The 14,547-nt window shown below is 42.9% G+C and overlaps 2 protein-coding genes across 2 annotated transcripts in view; one reads left to right on the top strand and one right to left on the bottom strand.

The window, feature by feature from the left end:
• Nucleotides 1–14,313, bottom strand: part of KIF24 (kinesin family member 24) — a 41,929-nt gene extending 27,616 nt beyond the window's left edge. Inside the window, exons 1-3 of the mRNA XM_019518072.1 lie at nucleotides 14,218–14,313; nucleotides 6,879–7,515; nucleotides 887–1,076 (exon numbers count right to left, since the gene is read on the bottom strand). Coding sequence (XP_019373617.1) covers nucleotides 887–1,076; nucleotides 6,879–7,515; nucleotides 14,218–14,305 — 915 coding nt within the window. The 5' untranslated portion in view covers nucleotides 14,306–14,313. The remainder of the gene's footprint in view (nucleotides 1–886; nucleotides 1,077–6,878; nucleotides 7,516–14,217) is intronic.
• Nucleotides 14,314–14,390: 77 nt separating this feature from the next.
• NUDT2 (nudix hydrolase 2) overlaps nucleotides 14,391–14,547 on the top strand; it is an 11,983-nt gene continuing 11,826 nt past the window's right edge. The window contains exon 1 of the mRNA XM_019518071.1: nucleotides 14,391–14,483. Coding sequence (XP_019373616.1) covers nucleotides 14,423–14,483 — 61 coding nt within the window. The 5' untranslated portion in view covers nucleotides 14,391–14,422. The remainder of the gene's footprint in view (nucleotides 14,484–14,547) is intronic.

The following is a 14,547-nucleotide window of genomic DNA, read 5'->3' as shown; positions in this document are numbered from 1 at the left end:
ATTGCCAGAATATAATTTAGTGTGAAGATTTATTTCAGCACTTAGATATGAAGGTGATAGGCGCCACATAAATGCTGAATATAGCTGGCTGGATGGAAACAGAGGGTTGGAATTACAGAGTATACGAGGCTATAAAAGATGCTATATGAACTGGGCCTGGGAGAGTTAGCAAATTTAATTTTACTGGATACCCCCAACAGTTGTTCTCAGTCTAGAGACTATAAAAATAACGCACAGGAGAACAAGTATAGCTTGCTGCTCTCTAGAAATCAGCTGTGTTTTTGGTGCTGTCAGTCAGAACTGAGGATTTGAACGATGGCAGAAGAAAGTAGCCAGGATTTTGCAACAAAGACCAAACAAAAAACTTTCTTTTGAAAAATGTTTGCCCCTGGACTGAGGGGAAACATTAGAAAAGAGGGAGTCAAAGAGTATGTGACCTTCTTAGAAACGCAAGTCCTAAACTGAAGTACAAGCAACTGTGGCTATATGGGACTCAGCACTAGGCAATGTGCTCCTGCCATATGTTTAGCAAGGCATCCTACTTTGGCATCCGTGATTCAGAAAAGGAATATTCATTTACTAAGAAGCAAGGTAAAGGGCAACTTAAAGGCACTTGTATGGGAGATGTGTTTCCTGGGGTCTAACATCCTCAGTTTGGTGTAATTCAGGAGTAATCCCAGGGTAATCGCACTGGGATGAGAGATGCACCCTGCCATTTGTGTTTAATCTGAGAGAGAGAGAGAGAGAGAGAGAGAGAGAGAGAAATCCTTTACCAAAACCCCAAATCTGTTTTCACCTCTCCCTGGACTGTTGCTCCATTAAGGTGTCACTTTGCCCCCTGATCCCTACAGATTATAAAGCCCAAGTGTAAATGGAGACCTCTTACTTGCAAAATATACTGGGTAAGATCCACCGCCTCCTTCTTCTCGTGAAGAAGTAGGGTTTCTTTATCTTTCACCGTGATGATGTTGACTTCCCCGCGCCGCTCCTCTCTCAGGCCCAATGGACGCTTCCGGACACACACGCGGATTTTGTCAGTCTCTGTCCACGGTGTCTCTTTTTCCGAGGTATTTGATCTGTAACATGGGATTGCAAATTTGGGTTTAAAAAGAGGCTTCATAATTGGAGAGAACTTTAAATTTGGCTGCAAGTTTAGCTGGTTACTGTTTAGTGAAGATAACTCTGTTTTGTTTTGAAGGCTCACATAAAACTCAGGCCTGTCACAAAAGCAAAAACTAGTCTGCTTTGCAGGATAACACCACCACCAATTTTGAGTGCATTTGTTAAAGTGACTGCATTGAAGGGTTTTGTTTTGTTTTTAATATATGTAGCATAGTGCTGAGCTTGGGAATGACCTGACATAAATTTGGTTGTCCACAAACTAAAGATCTAGACTAACATCATCCAAAAAAGACTCATCTCCTGGAGTCCCTTCTCACCAGGCATTTCTTTAGATTGTATCATGATGAGAGTGCCCTGGTCCAGGAGATAACATATTCCTTGACCAAATATTGGACTGAATTGTCTTACTAGAAAGCATACAGCTTTCATTAATATCCATCTTTCTTGAGTACTGTCATGAAGACTGCTGTGTCTCTTGGAGCCTCATATCTTGGTCTCAATTCAATTCCTCAGTTGTGGCTTTTCATCTTGGGTGGAGGCGTTTGACCTTCCCTCTCCCTCCTTCTCTACAGAGTAGCACAAAGACAACTCTGTAACAGGCACTTAGTTTGGCACTGCCTTTAGTAATAGCAAATGAAGATTTGATTTTTATTTAGTAGGCTAATTATTTTAAACAACAAATTACTGTGGCTGTACATCTGAAAATCCTACTAATGACTATAACCAGTGTTACAAGAAAAAGACTATTTTAGTAACAAGCAGTGTAGTGTTCTTTGGAGTATGATGTTGGCATTCAGTCACCAATAATGACTTCAGTCCTGAGCTCTGTAAAAACATCTAGAAAGGTGTTTTAATCTATTTAAGGTTTTATGGGTTGTCAATCCTCCTTTTGATCTCTCTCTCATATCATTCTATCTACCTGTCCCGTCTCTGTCAACTTCTGGTAACACCATAACACGTTATTATCAAATGCTACCAAAACTGAACTCTGCTTTGCTGGTAAAAAAAACCCCTTACCCTACATATTAATGTATGTCACATGCCTTAATTTAGGTCTAAACCTATGTTCAAGGGTGACAAGTCTCAATCACAAAGGAGCACAGTTGTGTGGCCTGCCAAATCTACTTCTGCTGTTTCCCTGCCATCCTGAGAAGCAATCACTTCTCTAGGTGATTAATCCTCTGTGCAAACATCTTGAGAGAGTGCATAAAGATGCTGCTGTTATAACAATTTGTGTCCACTCCAATTTTCCTTTTTCCCAAGCACCCTTCAGTCAAATGAAAAATGATGGTCTCCCTGGACCTGAATGTGAATTCGAATCAGAAACAAATTATTTTAATCGAACCCTGCCGCCTTCCTGTAAGTCATGTGTCTGTCTTGTGTACCAAATGCTCTTCCAACTCTTTTAACAGGCTAATTTAAAGCAAACACACAAGATTCCACTAAATTAAGACCACAAGGTGATTAGCATTAGTCCTTCCATTTCTTGTTAAGACAGTAGTCTTGGGATTTAAGTGTCAGTTGGGATCCACATGAGACTGAACAGCACTCAAGGTTTCCCTCCAAGACTGGCTCTCAGCTGCAGGTCCTGATCCTGCAGCTTTTACTCAGAAGACATCCTTGCTTGGACCGGCCACCCCATTAGTCTACTTCCACAGGACTTCTCATATGCAAAAGGTTTACAGGATCAGGGCTTTGTAGTGGAAAGGAAACCTCTTTCCGTTAAGAATCACAGAAAATGAGGGTGGAAGCGAGCTCAGGAGGTCACATCTAGTCCAACCCCCTGCTCAAAGCAGGACCAGCTGCAACTACATCATCCCAGCCAGGAATTTGTCTACCCAGGTCTTCAAAACCTCCAAGGATGGAGACTCCACCACCTCTCTGGGTAACCTGTTCCAGTGTTTTACTACCCTCCTCATGAGAAAGTTTTTCCTATTATCCAACCTGAACTTCTCTTGCTGCAACTTGAGCCCATTGCTTTGTTGTGCCATCTGCTCCCACTGAGAACAGCCCAGCTCCATCCTCTTTGCAGCCCCCCTGCAGGGACTTGAAGGCTGCTATTCAATCCCCCTTGGTCTTTTCTTCAGACTAAATCAGCCCAGTTCCTTGAGCGTCTCCTCATAAGTCCTGTCCCCCAGCCCCAACCATTTTTGTTGCCCTCTGCTGGACTCTCTCCAGTGTGTCCACATCCCTTCTGTAGTGGGGGGGCCACAGCTGGACACAAGACTCCAGATGTGGTCTCCCCAGTGCTGAATCGAGGGGAAGAGTCCCCCCAGGTCCTTTTCTGCAGAGCTGCTGCCCAGCCAGTCAGCCCCAGCCTGCACCGGTGCATGGGATTGCTCCCTCCTAAGTGCAGGATTTTGCACTTGTCCTTGTTGAACCTCGTGAGATTTCTTTTGGTTCAATCCTCCAACTTGTCAAGGTCTCTCTGAATCCTAGCGCTACCCTCCAGTGCATCTACTACTCCCCCCAGCTTAGTGTCATCTGCAAATTTGCTGAGGGTGCACTCTATGCCATCTTCCAGGTTGTTAATGAAGATATTGAACAAAACTGGGCCCAGGACTGACCCATGGGGCACTCCACTTGATACTGGTTACCATCTACACACTGGGCCATTCATTACTATCCTTTGAGCCCAACAATCCAGCCAGTTTTCTATCCACCTTACAGTCCATTCATCCAACCCATACTTCCCATAGTTCGTTTGTGAGAATGTTGTGGGAGACTGTATCAAAACCTGTGCTAAAAGTTAAGAGACTACAATTGAGATTATCTGTGGTGACTGAGTTAATGACCCATCCAACAATCATGATGCTGTTGGGTACCAAATGTTCTCAGCAAAAGGTCACTGGCTCTGGAACCTGCATTGCAGCTCATTTCACCAGAGCCTGGCTGTGGTGACCTTTAGAGCACAATGACCATCATTCCCAAGAGATGAGAAGCAGGAGAAATGGAGAGGCAGGAATGACAGATCCCTTGATATGAGAGCATGTTTCTGTTAGGGAAGGGATTCTCAGACAGTACAGACTCATATTTTCTATTGAAATGAAGTATGGGTTTTAATTACAAAGTACTGCACCTAGAGATTATAGTAGGAAACCTAAGTCACTGTAGGAAACATATACTTCATTCAGATGTCCTAGAACTATCTTTTTATATTTTCAGAAAGAGAGAAGCAATTGGGAGCATGGCAGAGACAATAAAGGCAGAAACAGCTTACAAGTGACCCCGTCTGCTAACATTAAAATCAAGCCATTTGCTATGAGCAGGTAGAAAACCTTTTAAGCATGTTCAAAGGAGCTATTGATTTTTCTGCATTCTTAATTGTATTCATACTGTTCGGGTTCCTAGCAGCTAAGACTATAGTCATCATCAAGGCAAATCCGATAGAGACAAAGGGCCACATTCAACAAGGGATCTACGTGCCTACCAAGACGCCCAACTTATAAATGCCTGCCTCCCAAACTGCAATCCAGAACAGTGGGTTAGACACAGGGGCTCCCTATACAGTGCATAGGGAAACAGGCACCTCAGCAGAGCCAGTCCCAAGCCCCACATGCTGTATAGAAGGACACCTACAGCCGGCTAGTAGGAAACAGCAAGCGTGGGGAGGTGAGGGGGGGATCTGAAATTCTAACTCCTTCCAGAGTTTAGGCACCTGAGTCAGGGCTGCAGGTAGGCACCTCTGCTCACTTGAGATCCTAAGCCTAGAGCCCTCTCATGGGGACAGACATGGACATCTATATGTCCAAAGGACTGAACAAGTTTTATTGTTTTCTTTTAAAAGGCAGCTAGAGCAGGCACTGCTCACCTTTTATATATTGGTGCAGTGGTTACAGCAGTCAGCCACGAAGTCCCAGGCTCGAAGGCCCGAGGGGGTTCCAGCACATGGCTCTCATCACCTGAGGGAGGGTTCAACCACCAAGTCTTAGGTTGTTCTGCCTTCCTGTTACAGAACCTGGGGCTCTGAATGCACGAATCACAGGGCTAGAGGGAAAGGGAGAGGCCCTGTAGCCTAGTGGTTATGATACTCCTTGGCCTCAGGGCAGTTTTAGGTTGTATTCAATGAGTACTTAATTTGAAAGGCACAAAGTCCCAGGAGCAGGGACCAGAACCCAGGGGCCCCCTTCCAAAGTGAGTGCCTCAGGTATTGAGCTACAGAGCCAGGCTCCCTCTTGTGTCCTGTCTCTCTCTGGCCCCAAGAGCACTCTGTTCTTTGCTGCACAGAGTCCCAGGCCCGACGGAAGGCTCCTGGGTGGTTTAGGCAGAGGAGCACTTAGTTTCTGGATCAGTTTAGGTTAGAGATAAGTGTTGAGCTGCTCAAACTGGGGCAGTTCTGGGCATGTGTAGACACAGTTCTCCAGGCATCTAGATAACATTAAAAAAATGATGAGGTGCCTAGTGGGTTTAGGTGCTTCCTGGTAAAGTACCAATCAACTGGGAGCTGTCTAGATTGCAATTTTGAATTCACTTGCCTACATTTAGCACTGGATATTGGCTATTGCTTCACTGCTGACTGAACACAGCTTGCATCACAGCAGCTGTTACTATGTGTTGAGCTTTTTGGTTGCATTAATATTTCATCATTAACTCATTTATAGATAGAATAATTCTATTTAAGTGTGATATATATTAAATATTCTCTGTATCATTTATCTGTTTTTTTTCCAATTAGCTTAACCAGCTGCACAACCAGCAGTATTAACTTTGAGAAACTCAAACATTCCCAGACTTTTTATGAACTTAGTTATGTCACCACAGAATTTGCCAAACCAATAAAAGTGTGTTTAGAAACATTCTGTGCAATGCATTGGTGTTGGATTTGAATGCATGGATGTGTTCCAACCAAAATATGAAAAAAAGTGGACAAGTTTCCAGGCACATTTTTAGTAAAGGATTTTTAAACTGAGATGACCCTTGGGAAACATAAGCATGTACATACATCAATTTTTCATCACCGGATTCTCTGGTTCAGACTACGATTTAGCTCACAAATGACTATAACTGCTATCACTAGATGAAATGATCTATCCATAAACATCATAAAACCCTGACACAGGAAAAATGCCCTATAGCAGAGTAGCATGGGAGTACTGTAACTTAAGTTTGATGGCATATTGGCAGAGAAGCTGGATCAATTTGGGATGCTGAAGTTCAGGATTTAGGTTCATTAGCAGATCTGTATGCAATTTTTGCAGGCCTGGCCTGCAAAATGCCCAATCAGCTGGTACTATTAATTTTGGATTTCCATTTAAAAAAAAAATCAAATTAATTTAATTTTTAAAGGTAATGGATTGGGTGTTCCCTTAACAAAATCCATGTGCTACTTTTACTGGTGGAAACTTGACATAGGGTATTACCTATATGGAGTGATAGAATTTGTAAATAAATAGTTTTAATTATGCAAAAAGGCTCTATTAATAGAATAAGAGAAGCGAGCTCAAATACCAGCCCAACACAAACATAAGTATTGCAAAACATAAAAGCCTATTTTTAGCCAATTCTGGTAAGCTTCAGCCAGTGAATTCAACTACTTCTTTCTACCAACCTTGGAAAGTCCTAAATGCTCCTTAATGTTTCCCCTCCCCACAGGATTTTCCACTGCTCTTGTAGAAGCTGGGAATTGTTTGATTTTAGTCATACAAGGCATTCATTCAGAGTCAATGAAGAAGGATATTCCTTCCTAAGTTCTTAAAGGAATGACTAACCTTGTCAGTTAATGCCAATCTAATGAAACAAAAATGAATGATGTTTACCTGATGCAAGAATGAGGTAGTCCATAATTATACCCTGAAATATGAGTTACTCTTTGTATGATGGGGGCTTCAGAACTCCCCAGCAGAGGGGCAATATTATTTGATGAATACATTGTAGGATAGTCCACGTCATGTTCTGTGCACGCCCCAGAAGCAGTCAGGGTTTCTCTTCTGGCTGCTTTATTGTAACCCAAGTCAGCTTCTGGAACATGTCCCAACATGTCCACTAAACCATCTTCACTGGCAGAAAAATCAGATAAACCATATGATCCGGTTTCACAGTCTTTAACTGTTCCATCCTTTTTTTCAAAGAGGGACTCAAAACGCAGCTGTCTGCGAGGACCTGATCTGGTCACCTGAGGCTGGAGGAAATGGCCACTTGCTTGAAAATCTTCCTTGGCTGTGTCTGCTCTTTCCTCCTCTTCCTGCATAATTTGGATGATTCTTATGAGTTGAAAGAGACGCTTGCGGTCATTCATGTTATGGATCCCGAGTTTGGCATAATCTTTCATGGAAACCTTGGCTAGTTCATCTATCTTCTGAAGGCCAAGGGCAGCAAAGTGTGGATAATATTTTTCAAGCTCTGCCTCACAAAGGCACTCATACAGGCAGGATGACATCTTCCGTTTAAACCCCGCTAGAAATCAAACAAAAGGAATATCAGATCCACATGCAAGAGCCATAGCTGACAAAGTTAGCAAAGAAATAAAGCATTTTCTTATCTACAGATCTTATTATCTATAATTAGGATGGCAGCCAGTTACATCCTAAGTGGCAACAGGCTGGGTTGTGAAACATTTTGGAGTTCAATAATTGTAAAAATATGCTAAGCAGGGGTGAATAAATTATTTTTGCACATAAAAAGTGAAAAATAAAACAACACACTGAGATACAGAGATATGTACAGTCACTCACTGCTGCAAGCTTCCTACACTTGTGATGTCCATTCAGTGAATGCTGCAGTCTACTGAAATCTCGTCCACCAGCTACAGAATGCAATATGCCTAATTTTAGCTGCCCAATTTGATGTCAGGCATGCAGTCCTACTGTTAACCCACAGTTAATTAACAAAGGGATGAGACATGGATATGGACACATTCAAAGATCAAGCCTTAAAGATAAATGGTTTATTATACATATTACAGATGAATTATACAACATGGCCACTGTATCATGCATCGTTTTATCATTTAGAAAAACAACTCAGAAATCCTACACTTGTGTTTCCCCAACATAATTGTTTATATCCAGCTGGATTGATATCTGCAGAGATTCTTATTTGTTCACTTTAAACACTGACAACACATAGAATCTTAAATAAATTAAAACACCTTTCTAGATGTTTTTACAGAGCTCAGGACTGAAGTCATTATTGGTGACTGAATGCCAACATCATACTCCAAAGAACACTACACTGCTTGTTACTAAAATAGTCTTTTTCTTGTAACACTGGTTATAGTCATTAGTAGGATTTTCAGATGTACAGCCACAGTAATTTGTTGTTTAAAATAATTAGCCTGCTAAATAAAAATCAAATCTTCATTTACCATTACTAAAATCAATGCCAAACTAAGTCTGAATAATAATACAACTGCTGTCTAATAATTTGCTGACGGCAATCAGATATTACAACAACTGAAAAGGTGCATTAAGGGACAAACAAAATGATTTAGAACCTTGGGTCTGAGTTAGAAAGAAATATCAGTCAGAATAAAATTATGAGTGGTTCAGCAATAAAACTTAACAAGCTAGACAGCAGAAGCACTGTTACAGGGAAGTCCTCAGTGGAGTTTCTGTAGGGAAATTCTGATTCTTGATGTAAAAAAAAAAAAAAAAAGAGCTGTTGTTGAGATGTTTAGTTTTGGGGAAAAAAAAAGAAAGGAAAGTTCAGAGACATGGGGTCTCTCTTCGTGAAATCTGAATGAGCTACTAGCTTAGCTGGCATACTGAGTATGAATGAGATTTCCCAAAGCACACAGTTTACCCTAAGGTAAAAAGGATCATTTGACATCAAAGGGGGAAGAGGCAGGCCAACAGTGAGTGCTTTGAAGAATTCTGCCGTAGGAGTTCAATCAATCCCCAGTCCAAGTCCCATTTGGATTGGGCTGCTTGGTGCACCGACCACCATGGAAGTCACCTTCTGTGGAGGAAAGAATAAATGGAAGACACGAACACAAAGCTTGGGACTTCATCTCAAAATGACAAGAATCAGAAGTTCAAGACGGAAAAGATCTATCTGGTTTCATTCTGTTTATTGTCCAACGCCCAATGCAGGATTGTACTCTAGATCATATTTAATCTCACATGCACATCCACTGAAACAAAAGTGCAAGAACTATCGGTAGCTGCAATATCTAAATGAAAAAATGGAGCTCAGTTTCCAGGAAAGTAGAAGGGAAACTTGAGAGACTTATGTGAGTAGGAGTGATAAGAGATTTAAAAACAATTCCACAATGCTATCTGAAATGAAGCAAAACACATAAAAAAAAAATCCCTACTATATACAATGAAAGAGAGGACTAAGAGGCACACACTTTTGACAATGAGGGTAATTAACCATTGGGACAATTTACCAAGGGTCACAGAGGATTCTCCAATTCTGGGAATTTTTAAAACAAGATTGGATGCTCTTCTCAAAGATGTGCTGTAGGTCAAACAACACTTAATTAAGGGAAGTCTTATGTAGGAGGTCAGAAGAGATGACCGTCCTAACAGGGCACGTTCATTCACCTAGTTGTTTAGGCGCAAAAAGCCCTACATATATTGTTTTTCAAACTGAAACGTAATTCTTCAAGTAAAACTGCTTTGTTCTATTTCTTAAAAGAAGCAAGCCAAGTTATTTAAAAGCTTTCACGAAATCCTAAACTGTTAATTCCAGTGCCATCTGCTGGCAAAAGAGAGGACATCTCTGAGTTTCTAATTTTCTATTATCAGGATCCAAGTAATTTTCATTCACCCTCATCTGGTGATTGTGTTCTGTAATGCAAAAATCTAGACTAAACATTCTTAATCACCATATTTTAATATCAAAATCCATCCTGCTTTATTGGCTTTATTAGAAGCAGAGGCTAGAAGCAGAGGCTTAAGAGACTTGACACTTAAGGCTAGGATCTTTTCAGACACTTGAATATGAAATGTGTTTGGGAAAAGAGGAGCTGTTTTTATGCCAGCAGAGTTTGAAATGAACTCGCATTTCAAAGGTCAAATATCATCAAGTATAGGGAGTGATCTGTCCCTCAGTTTGCCTTAATTTGTTCTTTGCAGCAACAGCAGGCACTGTGTGATACTGCAATTCAGAGTGGATGTCATTCCTGTCCCGACGCGGCAGAGCTGTTCAGCTCCATCCTGAACAGCTGAGGTCTCACATTCTTTTCAGGCAAAGTGACACTCTTGCTTTAACAAAAGGCGCAGAAGCAGGTCTGTTAAATACAAAATGAATTCAACTGAGTCTGCTAGAACATCACAGTTATTATACACTGGCAACCTGTTCTAGGATAATTATTGGTTCTAAATTTAAAATGCGTAGGATCTTTAGGTTGGTGACGATTCAGGCCATTAGTCTTAAAAGAAAGGCAAGCTGACTGCCACACAATTTTCTATATATATCGGAGGTCTTTCAGATAAGTTCATAAAATATCTACTATGCACGAAGATTGAAAATTCCATGGCACTGGTATTAGGGCAGGGACTTGCTGCAGGGTACTTGGCGAGGATTTTATACAGACCCATGCACACAATGCAATGAAAAGTGTGACATGCCAGATGATTATCTGGTTGTATTTCAGTGCCAATATATGTGAAACACTCAGGAAGCATTACAAGAATATAGTCATAAGCCAGACTCAAACCTTATGGTACAGTGCTGCACATTTTCTGATACTACAAGCCTCCATTTCAGGCATATCTGTAGTACTCCCTGGAACAGGTGGCTGATTAGTACCTATGTAAGAAAATATTATAATTGTATATCAAACCACAGAATCAGATCATACGCTGGCATCAGAAAAGAACTCCTTTGCCTAGCGTTATATTTTTTTTCAGAAAAGGATTGACCAGAGGGAGAAAAGCCAAGCAACAAGAGTAGAAATCAATGGTGGCTCTTTTATACTCTAAAGCAATGGAACTGGCATATTTTGAAACAACAGAATCTGCTGCAGAACCCCTTGGCACAAAACTGAGCTCTAAGATCAGAGATTTATTTGAAAATATTTTTACTCTTCATCATCATCATTATTTAGCTCTTGTATGGATATTTTACTTTCAGTGAGCTTTATAATGCAGAGAAAAGGTTCAATCTCACAGTGATGCTCTGGAAAGTCAAGGGAAACTAACTGAAGGTGTCAAGTCACAGCACCCAAGATACCTCATATTTAACCCCCATTTGAATGTGCTCACTGGAGACCAAAATGGCCTTAGATCTTTGTAGCTTACCTGTGTCTGAGTCTGGAACAATCAAAAACCACCTTTCTCCTGAAAAACAACATCCACACAGGTTTTTAACACACCTTTAGTGGTTTGTCTTAGCTTTCTCAAGAGTTTCTGTACAGCCCCAAACTTTTCGCAGGTGTAGACTGCCAATGGTGCTGAAGTGCTAAGTGATTTCCTGAGGCACGTTAAGAGAGGACTAGAGTGAGACCAGTCTTATCAGACAATCTTGTATTTGCCTCACAGAGCAAGGGCATTGCCAGATTACGTTATCTGATAGACCTGTCTCCATCTATTACTTCCATGAATACCGCAAGCATGTTGAACCCTAGTCCAAGGCTAAATTTTACTCAGGACTTCAACGATGAAGGGCAAGTTTGCTGTCCTGTGACTCTGCAAAGTGCTTTACTTTCTCTGACCATTTGTGCCTTCCTATTATTTTACTAATTTTAATCCTGATCTATATTACAGGAAGCTGCCGAGGCTCCCACCCGGGCAGGCTCCATTGTGCTGAGCACTGAGACAAAACCCAGCCACAGAAGACACTCATCATTTTAGTTAGAGATCAAATGTCACAGGTAGGGGGAAAATAGCAAACAGACAAGAATAGGATAGGGGAGATGAGACAAGAGTACCATGAATATATTTTTTTCTAAACATGTTATATACAATTGCAGAGGAAACATTTACAAGGTGATGTTACAGCATATAATTTTCTGCGTACTTATAGACTATAAAATATATATTTCTTTTGACTACTGGAACAAATATTATACCAGCCAATTTTGAAGACATAGGAAGAAAAAGCTAAATAATAAAAACAGGCAACTATCTACAAATTCCAGTAAAGAAAAGTTTATCTTCAGTGTTACCTGAGAACTATTTTACCCCTGAATAATGAAAAACTATTTCTATTCTTCCACTATATCGAGCTTTCTAATGCCCATGTTAGCAATATATTGATAATCACACATGGATCAAGTTACAAGGGCCACAACAATTTCATTGTAATCTGCAACTGATTAAAAAAAATCAACCCAACAATGACATTTTCCCCAAAGAAACTATTTTTTTTTTAATTTGCAAAAGCCTGATAACTGTTATAATCATTCTCTGATATTAATTATAGGAAAATGACCTCGGCAAAAGAGACTCTGTCCTCCAGCTGATACTCAACAACTGTTTAAAGCAACAGCTGCACAGAGATGGGAAATGTCTAATATTCAACCACACGCTAAGAAAAAATAATCTGCGGGTTATATTAGGATGCTAACGATTTGAAAATTGTGCCTGGGCTTCCCTGAAGGCAATGCTGCCAAATGGTTTTGAACATTTGTTTCATTTTGTAACCACCTAAAAGACAAACCCTTGGGCCTTTGTAGTTTTAGTTTCAGCCTCTTAATGAGTGTTTACTGGACTTGTCCCCTGGCAACCAACTTCCTCTGCATTTAGCTTCCTCAGCTTAAGAAAAGCCCACACAGCTCACCACGTGCTTCGATTTTCCAGTTCAGGGGGTGGAAAAAATTCAGAATCAATCTGGACTTGTCAGTGAACTCCTACAATAGGTGATGGCAATCATCAATCCTCCTGGACCATGGTGTATGCATGAGGACCACCCAGGCCTGCGATACATATGCCTGGGCAGGAACTTTTGGAGGAGTCGAGGCTGCCCAGACCTTCCATCCTCCCTTTACGCTACTGAGACAGATTCCAAAGACCAGACTGAGCCCAGATGTTTGGTGCCTCCACCGCTGTAGTTGTGTGTGTCTGGGAATACGAACCCAGGTCTCCTGTGTGGTAGACCAGGATGCCACCGCTGAACTACAGGGGACTCCTTCCTACAATAGCAGATTTGTTATAAACGCACTCTCGAAGCTAACAGCATCTTGCCGAAACATCTGGCAAGCCTCTCCCTTGTACAGGCTACATTTCAGTGATTCCTGGGTGTGTATCAGCATGCCCGTGCGCAGGCTGCTCAGAGGCAAAAAACACTTGTATCTTTTTCCGTGTTGTTCTGTTGCACACAAAGCTGAGCCGGTACGCGATCTGGAAGGAGTTCAAAGGCACAGAAATCATAGGATCATAGGAAAGTAGGGCTGGGAGGCACTTGCATCTCATCTGGGCATCTCCCTGCCTCAACCTGGCTGCCCAACCTGCTCTTGAAAGTTTCCAAGGATGGAAATGTCACCGTTTTTCCAAGGCTTGACCACCCTTGGAGTCATAGATTCATAGATGTTTGGGTCAGAAGGGACCTTAAAGGATCATCGACTCTGACCCCCTGCCTGTGGCAGGAAAAAGCTCTGGGGTCATGTGACCCCAGCCAGGTGCTTATCCAGTCTCCTCTTGAAGACCCCCCGGGTAGGGGCGAGCACCACCTCCCTGGGAGCCCGCTCCAGATCAGCTTCCCATCAGCTGTTTGCTTGGCCCCATCATCAGAAAGGTCCCCCCGCTCTACAGCTGACGTTTCCTCCACGGCAGCCCCCGACCATCGCTCTCAGCCCTACAGACACAAGATGCTTCCATCCCCTCCGGGCGTTTGAAGACTGTCCTCAAGTACTAACATCGGTCTTGTCTTCTCTTCCAGACTTGATCACCCGAGTGCTTGCTGCTCTTCCATCGCTTGCGTCCCACTGGGAAAATCCTGAGGCAGAATCATCCAAACCGCCGAGGGGCCAGCAACAACCCGAGGTTACACCAGTCTGACCAGTGGGGAAATACACCCCGTCCTGCCTCAGGGAAGTCTGAGCCTGCGCAGCCCTCCATCCCCATCCCGGGCAGGGATGCAGCAGAGTCCCCCGTCTCCATGGCAACGGGCCCCCAGACAGCCAATGGAGGGGGCGCAGTCTCCATGGCAACACCACCCTCACCCCACCTTCGCCCTCAGGCCCCGCGGCTCCTCGCAGCCACTCACCACGACCGCGCGGCCCGCCCGGGCCTTCACTCCACGCAGGCTCCGCGCCGGCCGCTAGGCCGCGTCCCCATGGCAACGCCGCCCGCCGCATTCGAACGCTCCCGCCCAAAGTCACGCCGGAAACCGGAGGAGAGGAGGCCGGGCTTGCCCCCTTTCCGCGGACCAATCGGAAGCTGAAGAATCGCGGGTCTCCAATTGGCTGAAGCGGATGTCAGTCGGCGTGGCCGGGCAAGCTTCCTGCCCTGCGCCCGGAAGAGCTGAGGAGACAGGTGAACGGGGTTTTGGGGGCGCTCCTGGGTCCTAGCGCTGGTGGGCGTGGCACAGGCATTCCCA

The sequence above is a fragment of the Gavialis gangeticus genome, unplaced genomic scaffold (genome assembly GCF_001723915.1).
Source record: "Gavialis gangeticus isolate Ggan-Ray unplaced genomic scaffold, GavGan_comp1, whole genome shotgun sequence".
Taxonomy (NCBI): Eukaryota; Metazoa; Chordata; order Crocodylia; family Gavialidae; genus Gavialis; species Gavialis gangeticus.
Note: the sequence above shows the minus strand (reverse complement) of the source record. Positions and strands in the feature narration are given on the sequence as shown.